Source organism: Anas platyrhynchos, chromosome 4, assembly GCF_047663525.1.
Source record: "Anas platyrhynchos isolate ZD024472 breed Pekin duck chromosome 4, IASCAAS_PekinDuck_T2T, whole genome shotgun sequence".
NCBI lineage: Eukaryota > Metazoa > Chordata > Aves > Anseriformes > Anatidae > Anas > Anas platyrhynchos.
Window position 1 is genome coordinate 55881407 of NC_092590.1, and position 26576 is coordinate 55907982.

At 35.5% G+C, this 26576-nt stretch overlaps 1 protein-coding gene across 3 annotated transcripts in view; it reads left to right on the forward strand.

The window, feature by feature from the left end:
* PDS5A (PDS5 cohesin associated factor A) overlaps nucleotides 1–25944 on the forward strand; it is a 78595-nt gene extending 52651 nt beyond the window's left edge. For 2 of the 3 annotated variants that reach the window (XM_072037698.1, XM_072037699.1), the window contains exons 17-34: nucleotides 1118–1233; nucleotides 1880–1985; nucleotides 3473–3633; nucleotides 6015–6138; nucleotides 7294–7452; nucleotides 7717–7785; nucleotides 8441–8577; nucleotides 9288–9411; nucleotides 9682–9886; nucleotides 10369–10483; nucleotides 13614–13746; nucleotides 14390–14509; nucleotides 15577–15639; nucleotides 18710–18855; nucleotides 19937–20042; nucleotides 22601–22953; nucleotides 24054–24204; nucleotides 24743–25944. In XM_072037698.1, the coding sequence (XP_071893799.1) occupies nucleotides 1118–1233; nucleotides 1880–1985; nucleotides 3473–3633; nucleotides 6015–6138; nucleotides 7294–7452; nucleotides 7717–7785; nucleotides 8441–8577; nucleotides 9288–9411; nucleotides 9682–9886; nucleotides 10369–10483; nucleotides 13614–13746; nucleotides 14390–14509; nucleotides 15577–15639; nucleotides 18710–18855; nucleotides 19937–20042; nucleotides 22601–22953; nucleotides 24054–24204; nucleotides 24743–24778 (2424 nt within the window). In that variant the 3' untranslated portion in view covers nucleotides 24779–25944. The remainder of the gene's footprint in view (nucleotides 1–1117; nucleotides 1234–1879; nucleotides 1986–3472; nucleotides 3634–6014; nucleotides 6139–7293; nucleotides 7453–7716; nucleotides 7786–8440; nucleotides 8578–9287; nucleotides 9412–9681; nucleotides 9887–10368; nucleotides 10484–13613; nucleotides 13747–14389; nucleotides 14510–15576; nucleotides 15640–18709; nucleotides 18856–19936; nucleotides 20043–22600; nucleotides 22954–24053; nucleotides 24205–24742) is intronic. The other variant, XM_027457222.3, reaches the window with a different exon arrangement.
* Nucleotides 25945–26576: the final 632 nt, after the last annotated feature.

A 26576-nucleotide genomic window follows, 5' to 3' on the forward strand; every position in this document is an offset into this window, starting at 1 on the left:
ATATAAATATATATAAGTACCAACAAGACAAATGCTATATCATTATATAATAATGTCTGCTTACTGTTCATTTATTTTTCTTCTTGCATTATTTTGAGATCAGTCTTTATTTTTCTCTCATATATTTAACTGTGCTATGAAAATACACGCATTAATATTAAATAAAACCACTCCAGAGATTTACAATGTCAACAGTCACATTTTTCTTGACACCCCCCCACATTTTGGTCCTAAAATAAAGCAAGCAATTTGCTTGACAGAAATCACAAAACATAGGTTTCCCGGTGTTTGTCTAATGGCTCTATAATTGTCCAGGGAAGAAATCAGAATGGCCTTCAGAATTACGTTCCTAACCACTAGTGTACGGAATACGTCTCCTTCTAAAATAGTGAGTTTTGCACTTTGGGAGCACAGTGGTGCAGTTTTAGACGGAAGGATTCTGCCCTCCTTTTGAAGATACAATAGCGTGATGGTTAGGACTATGTCATAGTCAGTGTAGGGTCTACAATTTCTAACCCTTCAGGAGAAGGAAAGTTGAGAAATCCTTTCTTTGAGACATTTGAGACTTCTGTTCAAAATAAAAATATCATATACACCACCTTCTGCTGGGTTTGCAGCTGAATTTAATGTTCTTTACACTTGAAGCATTCAGAAAGGGAAAGGGAGATTTTGATTCCAAGACATTCATGGGCAAGAATGTGGGGTCTGAACATCGACTATAGCCCAAATAGCACATAGTGCTTCTGCGCATCTGCAGTAGTGTGGCTTTTACTGCAATTGTTGTTGCTTATGAAATCTGAAGCATGCAGGAGGGCTATATACAGATTTACAGATTATTCTTGTCTACATAGATATTTAAATTCTGTGTTGCACGCTAGCTCTCCATTGGTTCTTTTTTGACTCTGTCTCTCATTAGAAGCCTACACACGTCTTAGTTTTAACACTGTTGTATGCCTGCTTTTGTGGGGATAACAGCAGTCCCCCTTAAAATACATTTCATTGATTATATACACAATTTCTGTAGTTCAAAGAACTGGTTTTATCTGGCTTATTCAACATGATTAAAAAATGATTAAAATTAGTATAATTATTGTTTGCAATGTAACATTTCTTGTAGAGAGAAATAGCCCGGAAACTTGCAAATCCTAAGCAGCCAACAAATCCTTTTCTGGAAATGGTCAAATTTCTTTTGGAAAGAATTGCCCCTGTACATATTGACTCAGAAGCCATTAGGTAAGTTTGGAAGATCTTATTAAATCAGGAATGATTACAAAGATGATTTAAATGACAAAAAAGTGATTTTCATGGGATTTAAATAAGTCTGTCATAACAGTAAATAGGTATTAAAAACAAACAAACAAAAAAAACATTTTATATAGATGTAGTTTTCTCGCAATCTAGAGAATGAGAATTTTTGTTTTAGCTACTGCTTTGCAATGCTAAGTCTACAAATGATTTTAAAATTCCAGCAATTGCTCCTGGTGAAACTATTTGTGGGGTTTAAGGTGAAAACGATGATCATAATTTTCACATAGCTAACTGCAACACAGTCTTCCATATAACAGATGAATTAATTAGTTTTTGTGGGACTGAGTAAGAGAATGTTTGGATTTCTTTTGAGACTTGTCTGGCAACCTAATTATATTCTGAAATGCATGCAACTATGTGTTGATCTGAATGCTGCCAACATATCTTTTTCTTCCTAAAGAACTAAAATTTGCAGTAAGTTAAGTCTGAAGGAAAAGAACACTGAAATAGCTTGGTTTAAAAACAAAAACCACCATCCCTTTACTTGTTGTCAAAACCAAGTAATCTTGCTGATGTGTCCAGCCACGTTGTCAAGTTCATTTGTTTTTTTCCTTTGCATCTCTTATTTTAGTGCACTAGTAAAACTGATGAATAAATCAATAGAGGGGACAGCTGATGATGAAGAGGAGGGTGTAAGTCCTGACACTGCTATTCGTGCAGGACTTGAACTTCTCAAGGTAATCTAAATCTAATAAAACTAGCTGTAGTTTCTAAAGGAAGAGACTGAAGTGGTGTGACTAATGAATGAATATTTGCATGTTTTTAATTGTTATTGTTTAGATAACTTTTTTTTTTTTAATGAAAGCAAAGTTTTGATTACTAATACTTAGGAAAAGAATAATGAAAGAAACGGGTTTTTGGAAGAAGTATGTTTTGAAAAGGGCACCAAGGATTGAAGTATGCACATTAAAGCAGAAATTGATTTCTGCTTAGGGAAGTCAAAGAAGAAGTTGCAGAGGTTATGTGGGAGGAAGAGAAAAGGACAGATTAGGTGAGGCATGTTTTTGGTGCCTGTATGAGGCTGAAAGGAAAATGAGCAATAAATTCAAGAGCCCAAGTTTGTAGAGAAATTTATTTCATTTTTTAAATCAGCGGTGATGAATGAGAAATGCATGGGTGGAGAAGTAAGGATTTGAAATATCTGGAAAACATCTCTGGATTTGGCAGTTTACTAATGAGGCTTTATTTTCAATATGTTACAAAGAGAGCAGTATAATATCAAGGAGGGTGTGGATAGGAAGTTCACATCATTGAGGTGAGACTTTTCTGAAATGTGAATGAACAACTTGGAGGTTATGGAGGTTCATCACACCAAGTTTGGTAATGGCAACAGTGTGGTAGAAAAAGTTATGCAGAAGTACACAAGAAAGAAATGTTTGGTAACGTAGCTCAGAAAAGAAAGCTGACAAGTTTGAAGATTTTGTTGCTGTGACTTGGATGCCTTTGAGAATGTTACTTCACACATTGATAGTCACACAAGAAGTAGCCAACTCTGATCAAAGAAACCAAGATGAGATAAACCCCCCAAATACATAAATATATTCATTTTTTCGTTGTTCTCCCTACCATATGTTATCTGAACTTTACTATACTTAATATAGTTTTGCTTCAGGATAACAGTTTGTTCTCTTATCCTGCCTTGAATTTCTGCACGCTTAATTTCTTACTTGATCTTACTTCTGTTTAAAAGAATGTGCTATATTTCATTAGTTTTAAATTAAAAGACAGTAATCTGTGATTTGTTTGTGTGTATATATTTAACTTCTTGATTTCTTTTCTGCTCCAGGACTATAGATTTTGGAGAAGTTAAGATTTTAGTTCACTTAAGAACATTTTTTTTCTACATAATTTAAGTAGATTGGAATATAAATGAATACTCCTGGATAAATATTTGTTTTAATAGATATGTTTCCATGCTCAAATAATTCATTATTTTTATAAAATGTTTGGGGGGGAGGTTCTGAAAACAAAGCATAGATGAATGTATTTGAAAATGCCTATATCCGTTTTTCAAAATGCAGTTAATGAATTTAATAATCTAGTAAGAGCAGGTAATAGCTATTTATGTTGATGGTAAGGCTCATATACAGCTATAATCTTGTTTTTCTGATGATTCATTTGCCATGGGTAAATATACCTTTTGTTTTAATATGTATCTCTACAGGTTCTGTCCTTTACACATCCTACCTCGTTTCACTCTGCGGAGACCTATGAGTCTCTGCTGCAGTGCCTCAGGATGGAAGACGATAAGGTAGCTGAGGCAGCCATACAGATTTTCAGAAACACGGGTCACAAAATAGAAACAGACCTGCCACAGATAAGATCGTGAGTGTTATTTCCTACACACTACTTTTCATACCTAGACTTCTGGCTCTTTGTATTTTGTTCAATATATTGCCCCTAATGTTACTTTATAGCCAGAAATATGAGCAGCAGCTTTTCCATCATTTTGTATTCCTTCACCACCTTTCTGTCTCTTAAATCTTTAAATTGTGTGTTTTCTCAATTCTTGTGTATTTATTGAAGATGTTTTGTACTTCTTGAAAGTCCTCTTGTAATAGATGCATTAAAGCCAGAGTGTAGTATGTTTTCCAGGTTACAAAACAAGCAAAAACAAAAACATGGTGAAGATGTAATTTCTTGGCATGATTTCTACTCATATCTTTCCTTCGCACAATATTTTCTATCTGTGAGGAATGAAAATAAAATCTCTGATGCTTAACAGCTCTGTTTGTTATGAAACAAAATGGGAAGTAAGTTCCAAAAGCAAGCATGAATTTCTAACGAAGGTTAATTGGCTGTCTGTAAGTCATCACACAATACGTGCTTTAACTGCTGATTATCTACTAGGTATTCACAGACTTCAAAATTTTGTGGGTGACATCAAAAACCTTAAAATTTGCCTTTTAGTAACTAATTCAGTAACTAACTATTTATAATATTTGTATTGGTTATAACAGTTACTAAATAATTAGTTACTACCTAACTATGAAGTTGAGTTTTCAAGTTCTTATATATTGAAACAACATCTCTACCATGCAGCAGTGCATACCAAAAGAACTGCAGTAACCTCAGTGATTTGTATGGCTTTGAGTGGTTGGAGAACTGGTTGACTTTTTAGACCATGGGACTCTCTTTGAGAAACCTGGTCTAGATTGGAAACCTGGTTTAGATTGGACACTGGGAAGAATGTCTTCATGGAGTTGGTGATCAAGCGGTGAGGTCCCCATCTCTGGAGGTATTTCAGAGATGTGTGGACGAGGCACTGAGGGGCACAGCTTAGTGAGGGGAGTTGGTAGGTCAAGTAGATGGTTGGACTGGATGATCTTGAATGTCTTTTCCAACCTTGATCACTCTATGATTGTGTGAATCAAATTCTGGGCAAAAGAAATATGTTACAAGTTCACACACAAGACACCTCAAAAAACATTTGTACGTGAAGAGAAGGAAAAGCCAAGCAACCCATTTGTCAGTATAGTTCCCAGAAGCTACTAGAGTTTAACAAGGACTGTGCATTGCTGGGGTACATCATCTTCTGTCAAAGGAGCTGATACTGCTGACATTTCTTCTGGCTTTATATCTCATCCAGATACTGCTGAAGTATAGTCAGGATTGGGTTTCAAACAACTTACAAATGTAACTGCCATTAAACATGTTGAGTTCTACCTTTTGCAGATTTACCTCAGTTGGGATATGATGAGGTATGGCTTGTTAATGATGCATCAACCCATGGCAAAGGCCCTTTAATCTAGATATAGTTAGACTTTAAAATTGTAGGTTGAGCACTGATGCTTATTTTATCTGTAAGTTTCACTGAATTCTGTGGTGTTCTGTTCCTTACTTAATCCAAGTTGCAGAATCTTAGCAGGCTTGAGAAGAGACTTTTGCATACCTTAGGATGCTGCTAACGTTTTTTCAAGGGGTCTTTGATTATTTGTTAGTTTTCAGGTTCTGTGCTTTTTTGAGGAAAAAATTTCAAGGCTTCTTTCAACCATGCAAGCTTTTCTTTCATCTCTGTTGCTACTTCTGATTATGTAGAATTTGTTAGTGAAGCTTGCATGCTAAATAATCCACGTACTGAATGCTGTATTGTTAGTGAGCTTTTCCATAAAGTAGGATTTTTTTTTAAATGTTTGTCGGATGTTCTGTAAACAATTTTGTTTTCCCATCTCAGTGACTGAGCTACATGGTAAACCTCATGAGTTAGTGTCTCAGGCAGTGTTATCTCAGGCGATGGGCCTGCCTTCCCGCACTTTAAGGAGTGGCTTTTGCCCTCCTCTTTCCCTCAGTGACCTCTGATCAGCAAATAGATTTTAGGGGGCTGAAATGCAGAAACTCAAAGCTGAGTATTCACCTGAGTATACATTGCAATTAAAGACCAAAGTTAAAGCAGTAAAGGCCTCTAAACCCACTATTGGTTAACAGCTACTTCTAGCTAATCTTATTTTGATTTTTTTTTTTTTTCATGCTTGATTTTCCCTGGGGGCTTTTTTTCTGCTTAACAGTGTACAGATAGATGTTCAACAAGTAATACTGTAAATAAATTTCATTTTACTTTTCAATTCGTGATTACAATCTTTTCTAAATAGGCTTCAAAGGGGCACATGATTTGTAGGGCTGTGTTCTATGGGGATATATCTGTATAGGTGAAAAGTGTTATGTTTTGTAGATTGCAAATTATATTTTAAATTATTTAATGTTCACAGAACATTAATTCCGATTTTGCATCAGAAAGCAAAAAGAGGCACTCCTCATCAGGCAAAACAAGCTGTTCACTGTATACATGCCATATTTTCAAATAAAGAAGTGCAACTTGCACAGATTTTCGAGGTATGTCTTGCTTTTTTGTTTTTAAAATTTGTTTCTGTTCTTAATTGAGACTATTCTTTAATTCATACATCTAATTAACAGATAACAATATGTAAGGTCAGCAAGCCTTAAAGGTACATGGTAGTTGAGATAAGTCATTAATTTCACAATAACAAATTACTAATGTTTCTATTTGTTACAGTCCTGATTTTGTAATATTCTGATACATAAGATACTCCTTTTTGTCTATATAGGAGAAGCAGGGGGAAAATAAACTAAATATGCCAGAATGATCCACACTAACTCCCATGAGAGCACCTGGAGCAGATACTAAATGAGCAATAACACCGTCTACTTCCAAACTGCATTGAGTTACCATGCTCTAAGGTCTGTGCTCATACAGCACATTCTCACTAAGCAAGTTACTGCAGAGTAACTATACTCTGATACTGTCTAGGCTCAGACAATGACTTACTGCTCACTACTTAAACAAATTGTGAAGCAATTCACATTATACAGAACAGAGAAGTTATTACTTTTCACTGTAAGCTCTTAAATAATATTAATCTGCACTTGTAAAATATAGATTCTCCACCTTGGCTGTCTCTGAACATAATTCAGAAGTGTGAAAATCTTTGAATTACAGAGTTTGATCTCTCTGCTTAGACTTACATGAGAGTGCAAATTCATGTTCCCTTCGCTACTATCAGGATACAATGCAAAGGTACTGAGTGACACAGCAGCATGGAATTATCCTTGTAACTGTTGTCTGGAAGGGAAATACTGACCACCAGTAGAAGTATCGCTGTTTGCTTCCAAGGTGTTTTTTTTTTCCTCCTATTATTTTCTGGCATTTGTAGTTAAAAATTAAGGTTTTCACAAGTCATGAATAGAATAGAGCTGAGGGTTTTTCCCATGTCTCCCAAGACTTATTGTTTTCACTGTTAAAACAGGAAAGATCATAACAGTGTTTTGCCTGTATCTCATGTGAGATTTTTGATTATTCTGTTAATCGGGAAATTGCATTTTTTCTCCGTTTTGTTTGGCTAGTGTTACTAATTCTTAGGGAGAAAACGTAAAATCATCAGCAGTCCAATAGTAAAATAAGTTATTTTGGGGCATGTAATTTACATATCTGTAGCTCATTTTGAGTTTGATTTTTCTCTTCTTCCTTAGCCTCTTAGTAGAAGTTTGAATGCTGATGTACCAGAGCAACTTATAACTCCATTAGTCTCACTGGGTCATATTTCTATGTTGGCCCCAGACCAGTTTGCTTCTCCAATGAAATCTGTTGTTGCAAATTTCATTGTGAAAGATCTCCTAATGAATGACAGGGTAAGATTGATTTATTACTATGATTATTTTAATAAGTCCTTGCTGTTCTGTTTGCTTGTTATTAACTCTCTGGGGAATAGAGCTGTTTTCTTGTAAATTGGGTCAATAAAGGAATGTTCTATAAATGGCTCGTACAGTGATACTGCATTATAAAAATAAATCTTTTGTGTGCAAGAAAGCTTAGTCCATGACTCTTCTTCATTTCTATCTCTACGTTTTCTGTATGGGTTAAACCAGTTCTTAAACTTACATGAGTATCTGTAGTCAACAGGTGAGAAAAATGGAAAATTGTGGTCTCCAGATGAAGAGGTTTCTCCAGAAGTATTAGCAAAGGTGAATGATCAGCTCTCAATAATAATGTATATATTTAAGATTAAAAACTTACTTTTTTGAAGTTAAGCAATGGAAAATATGAGTAAATCCCTTTGAGTACTTTGGTATTAGTCTTTTTAGAATACGCACTATTTTAGAGGGTTTTTTGGGATTATACACACAGTTACAGAACTGGTGGAAACCATGTGTTTTGGTGTCTTCACTTACATTTTTTTTTAACCTCCTATTATTTTCTGGCATTCACTACACTTGAGTATATTGAGAAAATTCAGACACTCGAAAGTTTTAGTTTTTCTTATAAGAAAAGTAATTTGACTTTACTGACTAAACAGATTTGAAACACATTGATTAATTTTCTTCATTCAGCTTCATAGGTTATTTACTGTGAAGCTAATGTGTTCATTTCTAGAAATACTTATCTAGTTGGTCTTGTTTCTAATCATGTGGCAAGTATCATAGATGCACTTGTGAGATGATTCTGAGCAACAGTTGATACTTCCTTCTTCATTCTGTAAATATTTACTGCTTCATTTTGTTCCTTTTAAAATATATCAACTCTTAATAAGTCTTTGGATATTTCAATTTGACAACAGTAGGTTTTACTCGCTATCAAGTTTAGAAAGTAATTTTTATTTTTATTTTTCGTTTTTGATAGGTGCAAGCAATTAAACTTTTGGTACGCTGGCTGTTGGGTATGAAAAATAACCAATCAAAATCTGCAAATTCCACACTCCGGTTATTATCAGCTATGCTTGTCAGTGAAGGAGACTTGACAGAACAGAAACGAATCAGGTCAGATTTTGTTACTTTCAAGCTTCTATCAATTTTATCGTAGAATTTCAGTAAATACAAATTCCTTTAGAGCTTTTTAAGAATTTTAAGGTGAAGACCATGTTGGATAATTGGGATGATAGAAAATGGATCTGACTGGAATTTAAAATTTAGAGTGGAATGGCACATAGGAAAAGATACTTGATACTCCCTCTTTCTTGCAATTTACTGGTAATTTGTCTGAGAACACTGTTAGATACCTTGCTAGTAAAGGACCTTCCAGAGACAAAAAGATCTTCAGGAGTTTATTTGTAAACAACCAGGTGATCAGATTTAACACATTTTAGCAGCTAGGGCAATTTTGGGTGGAGCTTCTTCATTGCAACAGTGAGGCTACTTTACACTTCATCTCCATTCAGAGGGTGAGGGAAAGAATCTGTGACAAATATGTTGCTTTGATTTACATTGTGGTATGCAGACAAGAAACTTGTCTCTTCTCATTTCACTGTTTTACTGGAATTAAGTTTCTAGGAGGAAAGCAAAACACCTTATCTTCACAGATTTGGTTGAGTTAATTTAACCCGATCTGAACTGATAGAACTGTGATCTCATCTGACAGAGAAAAACCTTACTTGCTCATTGAATGATCTTGCATATCATGATTTCTTCTTTTTACAAGTAATTTAAGGATAGTTGTGGTTTTCTTTTTTTCCCCTCTTGTGTTTGTGTAGTAAATCCGATATGTCTCGACTACGATTAGCTGCTGGCAGTGCAATAATGAAGCTTGCACAGGAACCCTGTTACCATGAAATAATTACCCCAGAACAGTTCCAACTCTGTGCACTTGTCATTAATGTAAGTAACTGCATTTAAATTGAAGTGACTCTTAATTAAATGAGTACAGAGTCCTAACATTTGAGCTTTTGTTGCTGCTAAATTTAGTATTTTTTATTCCTCACTGCAGCTTTCAAAAGAGTTCTTGAAACTTCAAATATTTACTGTGATGCATCTGTTGATATTTTTAAAATATTTCTCCTCATAATTCCAGCTTGATGGTTTTTGCCTTTTTTTTTTTTTTTAAACAAGATTTTTATGGTTGCACTCTTATGTTTTATGTTGCTATAGGATGAGTGCTACCAAGTGAGGCAGATATTTGCCCAGAAACTGCATAAGGCACTTGTGAAATTACTTCTCCCTTTGGAATATATGGCAATCTTTGCTTTGTGTGCCAAAGACCCTGTGAAAGAGAGAAGAGCACATGCCAGACAGTGCTTGCTCAAAAACATCAGTATACGAAGAGAATATATTAAGCAGAATCCTATGGCTAACGGTTAGTATTTCAGTAAAATTGTTAAGAATACAGTAGTTGAATACTAAACTGGAAGTAGTAATTATTAAAGTTAAGCAAATTGCTTTTGTAAAGAAACGCTAAGCTTAATTTGTTTTCTCATTTTTATATTAAATACTTTCAAATTTAAATTTACTTAGTTTAGCATTATCATTAACTATAAAATACTTTCCTGTACGTTTCTGAGAATTACATGTGTAAAATACAGTGCTGTTATTATGGTAGCTGTTTTACTTGAAAAATAAAATTTTCTGATGTTTTTATGACCTCTTCCTGAAGTGAGGGCAAATAGTTTTGTAGTAGTAAAACTCATTTATTTATTTTTAATGATTTATTGGAAATAAAATTCTCAGCAAAAATAATGCAAGTGTAAGTTTTACATTCTTTTTTTGAAAAAGTAATCCTCTGAAACAGCGTGTCTTGTGATGCATGTGTGTATGTATGTTTTTTGTTTCTTACTGTAGAAAAATTGCTATCATTGTTGCCTGAATATGTGGTACCATATATGATTCACTTACTGGCACATGATCCAGATTTCACAAAACCTCAGGATGTTGATCAGCTTCGTGATGTTAAAGAGTAAGTGTCAAATGACTCTAGAATTGTTGTTGCTGAGAATTTTTCTGTGCTTGGAAAAAAAAAAATACTAGGGAAAAAACAAGAAACTCTTGTTTTATCAACAGCATTTTGCAGAAAGTTACCTTGGAAAGGGAGGAAAGCAGAAACTGCTTAGGAGCATATTCTGAAAGCCCAAATGGTAACCTCCAGGTCACACCTCAGTATACCAGATTAGTGAATTGTGTGGGCTTCTTTTAAAGTGAAATACTGATTTTAGATTCTTTTATTTGTGCCTAGGAATATCTGTAGAAATTCCCAACAGTGATACTAAGTAATGTCAGTCCAAATGTGTGCGTGTTTGTTGTGTGTGTATATATTACGTATAAATAAATATATATACACTTATAAAATACAGAGCTTCCCTAAAACTAAAAAATGTAATGCCAGTGATGCTTGAAGTCCTGCTTCACTGGGAACTCATTATTTTGCTTTGTGCAAACCTACCAGAATTCGTACTCAATTTGCTGCTAACTTGCCATGTCCACTGTACGTCTGCAGTACAGCCTTAGTAATGTTGAATGTATTCAGCACAGATTATTTTACACCAGCGTTCCATACAGAAGTTTGTTCTGTTCTTTCTGTACTGTTGCCAGTTTAAGACCTTCTTGTATGCCTCAAACAATCTCTGAGACCTAAAGTATGACTTTTGTCTTCCTTAGTGTTTTGTAATGAATTGTTAGAAATGTTAAATTTACATTTTTAATTGTTGAGGCACACTTCGCCCCCCAGCCTGTTTGGTTTTGATGATCGGGTTTTCTCTTGTGTTCATTTTAGGTGGAACTGTAAGCGATGTTGCTTTGGTACTACAGCAGCGTGTATAACAACATACTACAATATTAGAAAAGTAATACATTAGCAATTAACAATACACTTCATTAGAAAAGCAATACATTCTTGGCACAAATAGAGCAGTTCAGATCTTAATCCTTTTTGCACGTTCACCTGTGAGAGGCCAAGTCTGATTCATTCTTTAAATGAAAAACTGGATTTGTTCTGATTTCTGAGGTACTTGACTCCCACCTGGTCAGAACCTGAAGCCAGGGAAGATTTCTTACCTAATCATCAAGTCTACATTTTGTCCCGGGACTCCCTGTTCCTGGCAGCATCTGAAAGCACTCCAATGTGTACTTTACTGTTCTGTCCAGAATGTGAGGAACAAGTTCTGATTTGCAGTTGTTGAGTTAATACTTTCTCTGAGAAGTGTTTTCTAGTGCACAGAGCTTTTTTGGATACCCCTTGTATAGCTCTCCTTTGTTGTCAGATTTCCTCCCTCATGCTTGTCACCGGCTGGCTGAACTAGCCAGAGAGAGGACTGCTCCAAACAAAGAAATACTCTGTACAGGAATTTTGGCAGGAATACTTCTCCGAAGAGTCTCCTGAGATAAATGCAAAACATTTTTCTCATACAATGTAATACAGAATTTCTTTCAAGAATTCTGAGAGTCAGAGTGTTCACTTTAAAGTGTTGACATAGATGCTTGCAAACTTGTGGAAACAGACTGGCAGCGTGTTTTGCAGTTGTCTCCTCAGTTCATCTTGGGTTTTATACAGCCTAAGTACAGTCACATAAAGTAAAAATACGCTTAGCAAATTATTTAGTCATAATCTGTGATACTTATTGAGTCTTTCAAGCTTGTCCTATGGAATTGTTGGTTGGTTTTATTTTTTTGTTTGAGACAATGTCTCTTCCTTCTGAATTTGTATTCCAAAAACAATGAAACGCATACAGAGAGTGAACATTATTTGTGTGACTGTTCTTCTGGGTGCATACTTTTCTACATTGAATCCTACTTGTTTTGGAAAGGTCTTGTTCAGGTTTGATTTATTTATTTATTGACTTACTGTGGAAATCGATCTATTGAAATTAATGTGTGTTAACTGGCATTGTCAGAGTAAAATTCGTCGTCGGTAGCAATCTTTGGACAGAACAGGGTTTTTGAAGAGCTGGTTGGTGTGGCATGGTAACAGCACAGTGAGCATAGTGAATAGATGGATGTAAAGGTAGCTAATGCATTTATTTACTTACCCTTTGTAGCTCTTGGATGCAAGTCAGAAAGCAGCTAGCTGATGTTCAATTAAAACGTCTGTTTAAATGTTTTGATAAAGTACAACCCTCAGAGTTTTTGAGAGAAGTATTCTTTCATCTCTTACATTACACTCTTTAACTTGTATCAGTAAAGAGGATTGGGCCTTTTGTGGACAGGGAATTCTAACGTTTGGTCATCTGATTTTTCTAGCTTTTTTTTTTTTTTTTTTAGCCTCTTTTTCAAAGGTAATTTTTCTTATGGAGAATTAAACTAGCTGCTGGCAAGGTTTGCACTTCTCAGACCCCACCCATATATCTTTCCCAGCTAAGCAGTATTTTACCACATTATGAATATTGTTGACCCCCTATCCACTTGCAGGTCTGCAGCTTGACAGCAAACCATAACTTGGACCACATGAGTTTTATAGCATAAATGAAAAATTCTTAAAACAAGCAGTTAGTCAAAATATAATAGCTTCTCCCTATAAATAAATTAGATATAAAGAAAGAAAAATGGAAAAGTTAATTCCATCTGTAAGGGTTCTTTCTCCTCCCACATTGAGCATCGGCAAGATCTGACCTGTTCACTTTGGATCCTCTGGAGTTCTAGTATTCCCATGCAGTGGGTAACAGTCTAGCAGCAGATAGTTTGTTTAAACCTGTTTTGAGCGTGGTCATGGCACATTGCTGACGGTATCATAGACATAGCCCGAGGTAGTGATTACAGAATTTCATGTACAAGTTGGTAGCACCAGAATTCTTGTTTCTATTCATATTTGCAAGAGAAAAATGTTGATTGCTTGGGCAGTATTTACAGATAAAATAGAGAAGTACACTAATTTGGCAGGCTTATTCTCAAGAGTAGGATTGAAACCCGTAATATTAAAGGTCTAGACTCTGTTTACGTCTTTGGATGTTATGTGTTTATGCTATCTTCAAACTAAGTGTGGTTGCTTAAGAAAAACCTAGTAGAGCTGGAAATAATAAATAATAAGACATTGCTGTAAGTGGGAGCTACAGTATAAAAGCTGGAATGTAATTGCTTGTGGTTTTATGGCTTTTTAGGTGCCTGTGGTTCATGCTTGAAGTTTTAATGACAAAGAATGAGAACAATAGCCATGCCTTCATGAAAAAAATGGCAGAAAACATCAAGCTTACCCGAGATGCTCAGTCTCCTGATGAGCCAAAGGCCAATGAAGTAAGAAATGCAATTCAGATAAGTGTTGGGTGATGGGCTAAGGGTTTCACAAGCAGTTGCTGAACAGGATTTGCAGGAAATTTGAAAGCATTAGCTCAGACATTTTTATTGTCTTTTAGAGAGTGTGTTAATTGCGAGCATTGTCTGTATGTCACCAATCTCATTCTTTCAGAACCATGTTGACCTTAGCTAGCACACTGTGCCCAGTGAAGTTAATAAACAAAATTTGTTAAATGTTCCTGTTACTGCCCAACTGCTTGTTTTAACTTCAAATCTCTAATTTCCCGACATAACTATCTTCTGTTGTTGGGGGAAATGCTGTAGTATATTGCTACTGTTAAAACTATTAGTTTCCAGCAGAGATGAGAAACCATTTGTGTTGATTTGCTTACAGAAAGAGCTTTTTCTGTACAGCTTAGGCGTGTATAGTTTTATTAGTTCTTATTAAATAGAGCCCACATTTTTCATATTATAAATGTCTGAAGAGCCAACAGTATTGTTAATGTTGTATAATTACAAAATACATCCTCAGCGGTGGTAATTTTCATGCACAGGTTAAAACTTCTTGAAGAACTACATTCTCCGTACACCTGTAAAAACAGTAATTCCTAAAGCATACGTTTCTTTTATTTTTTTTCTTCAGAAACTTTATACAGTATGTGATGTAGCATTGTGTGTAATCAACAGCAAAAGTGCTTTATGCAATGCGGATTCACCAAAGGACCCTGTATTGCCAACCAAATTTTTTACGCAACCTGAAAAGGTAAAGTTGTTACTAATAGGGGGAAATAGTTTGATTTTATAACTGAGAGCAAGTTATCTCCAAAACATAAAGTAACGAGTGGGAAAATGTATACTTTTTATAATCAGTAATAATTTTTTTAACACTGGCTGTATTATAAGCTATGCCTTGTTAGCATAACGAAGTGAGAGCTAATTAGAATATCAACATGTTAATAGGTATGGCTAGATCATTTCATTAAAGTATTTTAAAAGTACATCTGAATGAATGGGAATATATGCATATTCTGACTGTATATCTGAATTAGAATGCAAAGCAGACAAAAAAAGAAAAGGGGAAATTTTTTGATGTTATCCATGGTATGTTTGTAGCTGTCAATAACTGGCTATTTTGCTTGCTGCACAAGTCAGTCCTTTTATTGCTCAGCAGTAGTCCTAGTGAGTAGAGCAGTACTGTCAGCATTATTGTTATTTAAGAAACATACTTTTAAAAAGTGGAACCCAAGTAATTGTACAGACTAGTTTTGATCATACTGAAGGATAGATACATCTCATATTATCACAGACGGTTAACTGCCTTTCCAGAGTCTGTTTAGGAAAATATAGTTTGTTTATTTAATTTTGAAATGGCACATGCCATGGTGACACGGAGCTGGTGTCTGTCATAGGCTACCTGCATTCATATGCAGTGATTTGGATTTAGTCTCTATAGATTATAGCTAGAGTGACAAAGATGGTAGTTTGTTTAGAGAAAACCACAACTGTTTTCCTCTCTTCGGTCAATAAGGGTGGTCGTTTTTCTTCAATTCAAACAATTCATGTCATTTAAGGAAAAAAAAAAAAAAAGAATCCCAACTTCCAAGTATGGCATACTGTCATTCAATAATGCTCACTATAGATCTCCAAAGTACTAGTTTGACCTATCTTTATTAGATTGATTCATTTATCAGTAGAAGGTTGCATAATACAAAAGATCTCTAGTACATCATACTATCACACTTGAGAAATCAATCATGAATATATAAAAACAACAGCAAGGCTGAGATATCAAACAAACTGATTGTTATTTATTTATTTTCTTTTACACAGGATTTCTGCAATGACAGGAATTACATTTCAGAAGAGACAAGGGTTCTTCTTTTGACAGGAAAGGTAGCATATTTTGACAAGTTACAATTAATTTGAATATTACTTGTGATTTTTAAATGTTCTCTTTAGTTTTATTATAAATCATGAAGTGGACTGCAATAGTTTAAAAATTGTATGAAGACTTCATGTACAACGATTTAACATTCTTTTATTTGATGGAATAATTACTGCCTGTAACTCCACATATTACTTGTTGAGGACAAAACGCAAAGGTTGTTATCTTTGTGTAGCCCACCATCTCGTACTGAGACATAGGTTCTTGATTAACTACAGTTTGGCATGTAATTACAGGTTTTTCTTTTATTCAGATAAGTATGGCATAAAGTTACAATTCAGATACTTAACCATGACATTGCTAGCATTGGAGGTCTTAAATTTATAGTCCTAATACTTGTAATATAGCTGTTGAATCACCATAAGCATTCTATTCCATTTTTTCCATCAGCCATCCTTTCTTGGGATTTGAAAACTGTCTTTCTAAGGTTCCGTTTAAAGTATGTTGGAATGTTTTTTAATATAGCTTACAAAACTAGCAGATTTTTTCCTTAAGCTTCGTGAAACGATGCTGGCTCTTTTTCTGTTAAAAAACAAACAAACAAACAAAAAACACCAAGAACAGTATAAATCATATTTCCAATGTAAATTCAACGTGCAGTTATTAATTTTCATATTCTGCATTAAGTGAACTATTACTACATTAGTTTCTAAAGTTTCCAGTGAGAACAGAATTTACTTATGATAATTGTTCATTTTAAGGGTGGAGGCAGATGATCACTATGTAAATAGCCGTATCATTTAAAATTGCTGCTCCTCACACTGTGTTTCATTCTGTACAAAAACTTCCGCTATCAGAGCAGTTCATGTGGGTGAGGTTTGCTAAGCTGGCAGAATCCTGCATCTCCTTGCTTCATGTTCACACTTTGACACCAGCCTGCATGCTATTCAGTGAGCTGGTTGAGCTTGTTACACTGACAGGAAAATAGGGGTGGGGGGCATGTAAATGGTTGTGTGCTCATTTAGCAAGTGTTGGCATTATGTTATGAAGAGAGGAGGCAGGCAGAAGACTATCTTCTCTGGCAGCAGCCAGTACCAGGCTGGTGGTTTTATGTCTACTGATGTAATTGTTTCACCTTTGACAACATTCAAATATGATAAAAGAAGCATTTCTGGTTGGTTGTATAAACTTAAAGCATCTCTCTTTTCAAGGCATTCAGCAAATTAGGCTAAAACTGTCTTATCTTAAATTAGCAGGATTTTTTAGTTATGTTTTGTTCTTTTCACTCACTTTCCAGAGTGACCAAACCAACACGATTAGGCAGGCCTAGCCATTTCTTGCAGTACATTTCCCAGCTTTCATAACTTTCAATGGGATGCTAGACACCTCTGCCTTTTGGTTTTGATATCTGTTTATGGACTTGATCACAAATTTATCTGCTCTTGTTTTGAACCTACTGATACCATGCTATCACAACCTCTTACAGCAGTATGTGCCAGAAATTCACAACTCGGTGGTTGTGAAGAACTACTTTCTTTTCTCTCTCATGTGGATTGCACCAAATACTTCCTACTTGATAAAAATACTGAGTAAATTGAGCAAAGAAAACATGTGACAAGAATAATATATTTAAGTAAAAGTGTGGTATTAGCACTGGGATGATGCAGCTACTGAACATGTCTAAAGTAAGACTGTTTTTATGGAGATGTTGCTTTTTTGCTCACCAAATGTTATCCAGCATTTGTGGTATCTCTTTCCTGCCTCCTCCCTCAGCTTCCACTTATGGGAATTATTTTTTCTTGTGAGAATGTTAATTTATTAACTTGTTCTCTGAGGAAATGTAAAATTGCACAAAGAATGTGATGTGCCAGTCATGAAAACTTCCTTGCCTTCTCTCAAGAGACAAAATTAAAAAAAAAAACAAACTTCCTACTGCCTTCTCAGCCTGACTAAATCAGTCAACAGATACCAGCTGTAGCAAGACAAAAAATATCATTGTATCAGAGAGCCTCGGTATAGATGGGGTTTTAAGAAACAATACAAGTCAACAGTGTGCCTTGGCAGCCCAAGGGTCTGACTGTGTCAGTCATGGCATCGATAGCTGGTCAAGGGAAGGGATTGTCCTGCTCTGCTCTGCGCTGGTGCAGCCTCACCTCGAGTAGTGTGTGCAGTTTTGGGTGCCACAATATAAGAAGGACATAAAACTATTACAGGGCCTCCAAAGGAAAGAAGGTGAAAGGTCTGAAGGGCAAGATGTATGAGGAGTGGCTGAGGTCCCTTGGTGTGCTCAGCCCCGAGCAGAGCAGGCTGAGGGGAGGCCTCGTGGCGGCCTGCAGCTCCCTCACGAGGGGAGCGGAGGGGCAGGCGCTGAGCTCTGCTCTCTGGGGACAGCGACAGGACCCGAGGGAATGGCATGGAGCAGGGTCAGGGGAGGGTCAGGCTGGGGGTTAGGGAAAGGTTCTGCACCCAGAGGGTGGTCGGGCACTGGGACAGGCTGCCCAGGGCAGTGGGCACAGCACTGAGCTGCTAGAGTTCAAGAAGCGTTTGGACAACACTCTTCAGAAATAAGGTTTCATTTTTAAGTAGTCCTGTGTGGAATCATGAGTTGGACTCGGTGGGCCTTGTGGATCCCTTCCAGTCCCAGATATTTTCTGATTCTGTACACCTACTTTCTATATAACAAAAACGTATGCATTTTCTGCTGTTGCAATGAACTAATTCTGCATTACGTTTTGGAAAGCTTTTTCCCAAAGATGGTTTGCTTTGCAAATATAAGAGGTTGCTCTGTTCAGTCGCCTGGTATTATGTAACCTACCTTTATCTGAGTCTTTTCTAGCCTCTACCCCTTCAAAGCAGGAGGGAGAGCAAAGCCATTGATGAGCTGCTGTTAAATGATGAGAAACAAAAGTATGATAGACTGCTAGTTAAGTAAAGATGAGGTCTGTAGCTCTAAACCGATGGCATCATGACTGATACTGATAATCCAGCAAAAGTATTCTAAAATATTCAAGGAGATACTTTAAAAATGAAATAATTATCTGAAGTTCTTACTTTTAAAATTAAACCATTTTCTTTCAGCCAAAACCAACTGGTGTATTAGGTACAGTAAACAAACCGTTATCTGCAACTGGAAGGAGACCGTATATTAGAACTACAGGATCAGAGACTGGAAGCAATATCAGTGTAAACTCTGAACTGAGCTCTTCTGCAGGAAACAGATCAAGGTACAGGACATTGAAAGTTCTTTCATCATCTCTTTATTTCATGTTCTCCAGTATACTTGCATGCATTAGTACAGGACTTGATTGGGTTTGCATGCCTGTCTTTGAACAACAAGGATATCTTGCTTTGTCCAGTGTTTATAAACATCAGTATCTGCCCATAGATAAAATAGCTATATTTGCTTTTTCTTCGTGTTCAATAGATGAAAATTAACTAAAGTGTATAGGGCATGGCCTGTCTGTAATCACATGTAATATAGCAGGAGGGACACTTTGGCAACTTACACATTTGTGATAAATAAATTGGGATCAATCCTGACTGGTAATAAGTGTTTTTGATGTAGTTAAAATATTCAGCTTATTTAAGAATAATAGAAAAGAGCATGCTTAAGAGGACTAGGAGCTCAGTGAAAAGATGTAACATATAATTGTAATAGTCTGTCTTTCTTCCAGTAATAGTTATTTTAACATGGATCCAGCACTTTTAAATTTATCAGAGATCTGGAGAAACAGATTACACTTTCAAATTTTAAGATCGAGTTTAATTTGTTAGGAAATGATTAACTGGATAAAATATAAGATAAAGAGTTAAAGAAAGCAGAGAAAGTTAACTCTAGCTGCTACATTTCTTAAAGCCAAAGGGAAGTACAGCTCAGTTCTGAATGTGTTCTGTATGTGTGCGTGATATATGCTGCAATTACCTTGATTTTTTTCAAACTATTTTGTTTTTAAAACTCTTGTATGTTTGCGTAAATTAGTTTGAGCATTGCTGGTCTGTATTTTTCCTTCCTATCCTTTCCAGTATTAGCTTTTTCTGTCTGAAACAAGGAACACAGTCTTGTTTACAGCACTGTTTTTATGTTTGTGAAAATAATTATATGGCACTGTGTGTGTGTGATAAGGGACTTGGCTCAGTAACTAGGCAATCCCTTCCAGTCATTTCAGTCTGGGTGTGAGCATGGAGTGAGGCAAATTCAACTGTAGTTTTTTAATTTAGCCTGTGTTGATATTTAAAAATGTTTGCTTTTTTTTTTGTGTGTGTGTGTGTATTTTGGTTTTATTTTGTCTTCATTTATGCTACAAGGGAACAAAGTTCAGATATATCAGAAACTGGGGTCAGTGAAAATGATGAAAATCCTGTGAGAATTATTTCAGTCACACCAGCAAAGACAGAACCTGTGAAAAACAAGGTATGTTTGGGGATTTTACGGGCTGTATCTCTATAATTAGCTTGGCATTGGAGGTTTATTCAGTATACATCACTGTGGATATTCTCTGAGGAATTGTTAACGTCAGATTTCATTTCATGTAATTGTTCCATTTTCTTAGCGCAGTGAAAGACCCTTTATTTTCAAAACTACTTTCAAAAATGTAATCCAGAGTAATTAATAAAGCTCTTGCTCAAAAATAACACAGAAAAATCAGAAAGTACTCTGTTCTTTTTTTTTGTAAAATACCAAAAGATTTCCACCTTCATTTTATTTTTCCAGTAAACAGAGATATTGCCCAGAAAATTTCCAGTGGTCTTCTAGCATGAACATGTAACTCTAAACATTTATTTAAACTTGGAGGATTTTAATGCCTCCTTCCCCTTCTACTAAAGAGAAGTGGCCATGCCTAAATAACAATGCTTTTTTTTTTTTTTTTAACTTAGAAAGCATATAACTACATGAAGTTTAACAAAGGTAGATGTTAAGTCCTGCATCTGGGATAGATTAAACCCAGGCAACAGTGCAGCGGGCTGGGATCTGCCTGTCTGGGTCTGCTGAGGGCCTGGGGGACCATCACGGTGGCAAACCAGCAGACTGCGAGTCAGCGGCACATGTTGGCAGTCATGAGGACAAACTGAGTCCTGGGCTGTGTTGGTATAGTCAGCAGATCAAGGGATGTGATTTTTCCTGCCATATCTTTAGACCATATTCTTTAGACCACACCTGGAATACCTTGACCTCCCCAGTTCAACACAGACACAGAAAAGCTAGAGAGAGTCTTGCAAAGGGCCACCAAGGTGTTAAAGGCTTGGAGAATTTGTTATATGAAGAAAGGTTCAAGGAACTGGGCTTTTTCAGCTTAGAAAATAGAAGCCTCTTACATGGCTTTCAATACCTAGAAGGTATTTACAGAGGAGATAGAGGTTTTCTTAACGCTGCATGGTGACAGGACAAAAGGCTACAGGCAGAAGTTGGTTCAGGGGAAATTTCAGCTGGATATTATCAAAAGTATATATTGTGAGGAAAACTAGACGCTGGGATTCTCTTCGAAGTTTGGCATGACAAGTAGGATAACCACCTACTTTCAACAGAAAGTTGGACCAGATGATTTCCAGAAGTCGCTTCCAAGCTAGATGAGTCTGATTCTAAAATCAAAGCAGCTTTCTCAAATGCTGTAGGGACATGTAGAGATGGTGCATGCTCTATGCATTTTAAGAATTTATGCATCTACTCAGTCACTTTAAATTAGATGAAATCAGAGTAATAAACAGGTGTGTTGGACTTGCATCATAAAACAAGTTAATGTTTCATAATATTTTCAAATAAAATCCACGTGATATTCACACCAATGAGCTAATGAAGAAGATTTTTTTTTTTCAGAAATTTCAACAGTATGATGGTTCCTTTTTTTCTTTTTTCCCTTTTTTAGTACTACTTTGCCATAATAGAGGTCTTCTGAAAAGTTAGATAAGAGGCAAAGCATGTGTGAAATAGGTCTGAAATGCTTTCCAGGTTCTTTAAACCTGGCTTTGGTTGAAATTTTCAAGGAATGGCTATCTGTTACTGTGAATAACAATTATAAATGTCTCCTTTGAATCTGTTAGAACAATAATAAAAATTACAGAAACCAAAAAAGACTTATTTAAACATCTATAATAATGGAAGAATATTTAACAAAATGCCCTTGGTTCATACACAGCACTTTTAATAGTGAGGTGCTCAATTTCAAACACACTTAATTGGTGTGTTTGAAATTGCTAAGTCATCTCAGATATGCTTCTTAAATACCCTTTTTTCTGCCTCTCTTCCTAACTGTTTCCCAAGCCAGTGTCCAAATGAAGGTCCCGCATCCAATTGCTTCATCTTTGTTTCCATGTAAATAGTTTCCTGTGCAGAGACCTACATTGCCACCAGCCTTTCTGTCCTTCGCATACAGATGGTGCTTCATGAAACTAAAACACTTCCACTACTTTGTTCAGTGTATTGGAGCCATGCCTATTTAAACTCAACAGAATTAACAGTTTCATATGTGACTAGGCCTTAATTCCTTTATTCCCCACAAGCCACGTTTTTTTCTTTTTAATGGTGTTTGGTGCTTTAGTAGCATGCACCTTCACTGAAGTTCATGCTCAAAACTTGCATTTATTGAAGTATTTATTGAAGTATTTACTGTACCAGCGTCATTACTTTCACTCCTCAGTTCCTTCCTGCAGATTAGCAGAGAGGCACTAAAGGAGCCTGTCCGGTAAAAACCATCATGGGAGGAGCTGTGATTATTAGTCTTGCTGTAGTCTCATTTTCAAGCAACTAAAAGATACATTGAGTACAGGATTATCGTAACACACAGTGTAGAAAATCTTTTTGTTTAATGTTATAACCCCGTTTAGTAAAACGTTTTGCTAGATCTAAGCCTATGTGATATGGTTCTCTAAGAATTCTTACTTTGTTTTAGAAACTCATGTTTCTGTCAGACAGAGGTAATGCTTTGAGTTTGCCTCTGGGAATCTTTCTTCACAGGAATGATTTTTCTTTTCTAGGAAATTAATTCTGATCAGGCTACACAAGGAAACAGCACTGAACGTGGGAAAAAAAGAACAGCAACGGCATCTGGAACTGAGAATATTCATCAAAAAGCAGAAGAAAAAAATGCAGATGAAACAGGACCATCACTCGCAGCAAAAACCAGGAGAGGGCGTCCACCCAAACCTGAACCTCAGGGTACCACTGCAAAAAATGAGGAAACAAATAAACCACCTGTCAGGGGAAGGAAAAGGGCAGCAGTCAGTCAAGAAAGTCCAGGGAGTTTAGAGGCAGGTAACGCCAAAGCACCAAAACAGCAAGACACAGCAAAAAAGCCAGCAGCAGCACAGAGACAAATTGATCTACAAAGGTAAAAATGAATAAAATTAAAAATATGTTTCAAGGTAGACTGTGAATTATACATTTATACAATTATAACAGATCTAGCATATGTTAAAGGGCACAACTAAACCACGGTAATTTATAAACACCATGCTTCATGGTTCAACATAGTTATCTTCTGTTTTTTCACTGTAAGTGAAAGGGTATCTAGGATTAGAGGAAACTGAAGTTGTTCTCTCAGAGTAGGATAACATAAGCTGTTTTCACCAAATTTTAATTCTTGAATGTTGCATCTTGGTTCGGTTTACCAGAATTGCTGTTTTAAAGAACCAAGAGTTGAGGGTCTTTTAGTGCTTTCATTAATTACAGGTATGGAGGAACGAAGGCGTGAAAACTGACCATCTTTAATGAACAGAATAAATTGTAATTCCAACTGTAATTATTTGCTGATATTTTGGATTTGATGCTTGTTTAATATTAACAAACTTCATATATACATATATATATATATATGTATGTATGTATATGTATATATAAAGTAAATCCACAGCAGAATTTGAAACTGTAATCTAAAAAACAGCTCTTGGATGACAATTTATGTTCTGTCTTCTAATGTTGAAATGTGTTAATTTGATTTCCAATATAACCAAACCACAAATGCAGAAAAAACACTGAGGAAACTTGTTTAGTTGAATCAGTTACAATTGTCATTTTAATTAAAAAGTGTCCAAAGTTGTAGAGCGATAAGGGGTGAGGTCAGCAAACCAGCATGCTGGAAGAAATCTCAATTTAATCTAAAGGAAGTATGAATAATTGGGCTGATTGATTTCTAGAGAGATTTTCTGAAACTGAAAGTGCTGCAGAGCACCTTGATCAAAAATGAATTACCCTTTCACAGCAAGATTCCCATACTAGTAAATTGGTCAGTCTTTCAAGAGAATAATATTTGTGTACTGCCTTGAAATGCTTGTTTTATGTGTCAAATTTATTTAAATCTTCATTTTCTAAAAAAATAATTGTACTACCCATAGCCTTACATAAGCCCCATGTATAAGATAGCTTTTTTGAAATACACAATGCATCGATGTTTCTTGGAAAAAATACCAAAACAGTGTTAACATTTTTCAGAAGCCAGGTGCTTGGAAGTGATGGAGATTCACTGTTGGAGGTAGACTCAAGTCCAGGATATTCCCAGAATACAATGGATCTTTTTAAGGCCTGTGAGAGCAGCCTGGAAGATATTGAGGATACAGAGATAGCAGAGGGAGGCTTCCTTAAGGTGTAGCAGACATCTTACATAGGACAATCCTCTTTTTACTTAAACAGCAGAGAATTAAAGAAATTTGTCTTTTATTTCTAGAAGAATGTATATTAAAAATATTTTTATGTAGAAACATACAAGTTAGTGTAAACATTTGAAAACAAAGTAATATTGGCTTTTAAATTAGTGCTTTTTCTATGAACGTGGGTATTTACATACATTAAATTAAAACAAGATTATCTTTATTATTCTCTGAATCACGTGAAAGCTATGAATAAATGTATTTCTGTGTATGAGAGAATTTATGAAATTATCATCATTGAACTTGTGTCTTTTCAAGTTTATCAGAAAGTTATGCTATACGTATGGAGATTCAGTTGTATTGAATTAATTACGTAGTAGTTGAGAAGATAAAAGTTAGAGTTGGAAGACTCAGTATAAAAAAAGAATGTATGAGCTAAAATGTAAACAATATAGGTAGGATTTTGATTCACGATCAGTTGTCATTTCCTTGTCCTTACAATTAACTTTTATTTCCTTTTCTCCCCCCAAAAAGGTAAAAAGAAAGCTCACTCGAAAAGGGAGGAAATGAAGGCCAAATAAAGGCATGCTCCAAGCTTCTGCAAAAACTAGGATTCAGAAATTTCCTGTACAGGAACTGAAATTACTTCAAAACACACAGCTTTCAGCTCTGAAAACAGAAGGAAAACTATGCTTCCCTTTCACGTGAAATTAATCCTTCTCAATGGAAATGTAAAGCAGAAACTCTTGAGAAAGAGGCTAAAAGCATCTGTACTTATTTCCCCAGAGACTTTTTTTATGAAAAGTCAATAATTAAGCAAATTGCTTAACACTTGGTTCCAGTTCCTGCATTCTGGAGTTTAAAAGTGTATTTACACCATTAATTTTTCATGCTGCATTTTTTTTTAAAGGAAGTCAGAGGAGGTCCTTACACTGACATTGAAAATTCATGATCCTAGAGCCAGGTATTCCCATGTTTCACAGAAAAAGTAGAAGTCTACTGAATGGATTTTAAACAAGACTAAAGGAAAAAAATTCACAAAAATTTTTTTTTTGCTTTACTTTTGGAGACTGTTTTATGTATAATTCTTTCTGCCTGCCTACTTTTCTGCAAAAATAAGATGTACAGATTTCAGTTCCCTGCTATGAAAAGTCATGTGGTGGCAATTTTATAAATGTTGCTTTCTGATTTTTATCAGAGTGGGAAAGTAATCACTTAAAATTATTATTAATTCGCAAGTAGACATTTCATTTTTTAATTTTCCCTCCATTTTAGTTTAATATAATTTGCAATAAATGTACATATTGATGTTTGTTTTATAAAAACATATATCACTTTTAAGTGTTTTTACTCCTGCGGTTCTGTTGGAATATTCTAAATTTTAAAGGAGTAAAGACAGTCCAGCATTTGATTTTATAATGTTTGTCACCAGATTTTTATTATTGATGTAAAGAAAAAAAAAATCGATTTTTAAAAATAGTTGGACTTTGGCAGCTTTGTAAGGAAAGTTGGAAATGTTTAGGATTGCTCTCAATTTTAAGCATCGTGCTGATTGGAAGTAAGTCTGTTTTGCATTTTGTCTTCCTGTCCAGGCTCATTTTTTAATGTTTATTTTAGAAGATTGTTGCATCAATATTATGTTTCCTGGCATTGTTCAGCATAGATAAAGTGTACACTTTTATGTACACACGATCATATTTAAGTTTGTTGCATAAAATAAACGCTTCTAGGTGTCATGTGGCAGTCTTCCTTTTTTTTTTTTTTTTTCCTTTTCGTAATTTCTCCTTCAAAGAATGATTTGCTCTGTTTCCATGCATGATCTTGGGTATTCATAGAAATAAGACATTGAGCAAATAAGTTGTAATGCAGACAGCTGTATAGTTAAAAGACGCTTTTTGAGGTGAAATATGGTAGTTGATCTTGTAAAGTTGCATGGGAAGATGGGGCTCAGTCTGCAGAGCGACCGTGAGCAGTGCACTTTGTTTCCCTGTGCATCAGTTCCCTGTTGCATTTTTGCAAATAGTTTGGAAATTTCTTGGTGCACTGTAGAAGAGTTGGCTATTTTGGACGTTTTGGGGGATTACTTGCTGTCCTGAAATGGCTCGGGTGTGGCTGTGCGCTGTGAAGCAGTGACTGAGGCGGCCTCATCCAGCATTTCATTGGTGTCACAGTTTATTTTTTTCTCTGTACCAGAGAAAATAAACTCTTTGTGTGGAAATGTGCCTAAAGCAGGCAGATGCGTTGACTTGAAGGATTTTAAATGCTTTCTTATTTTTTAAATACTTTCATATTATTAATTAAATACTTCTTTTTATTTTAAATACTGGGGTGGGACTGGGAGATCTGAAAAGCATTTAACTACACATTG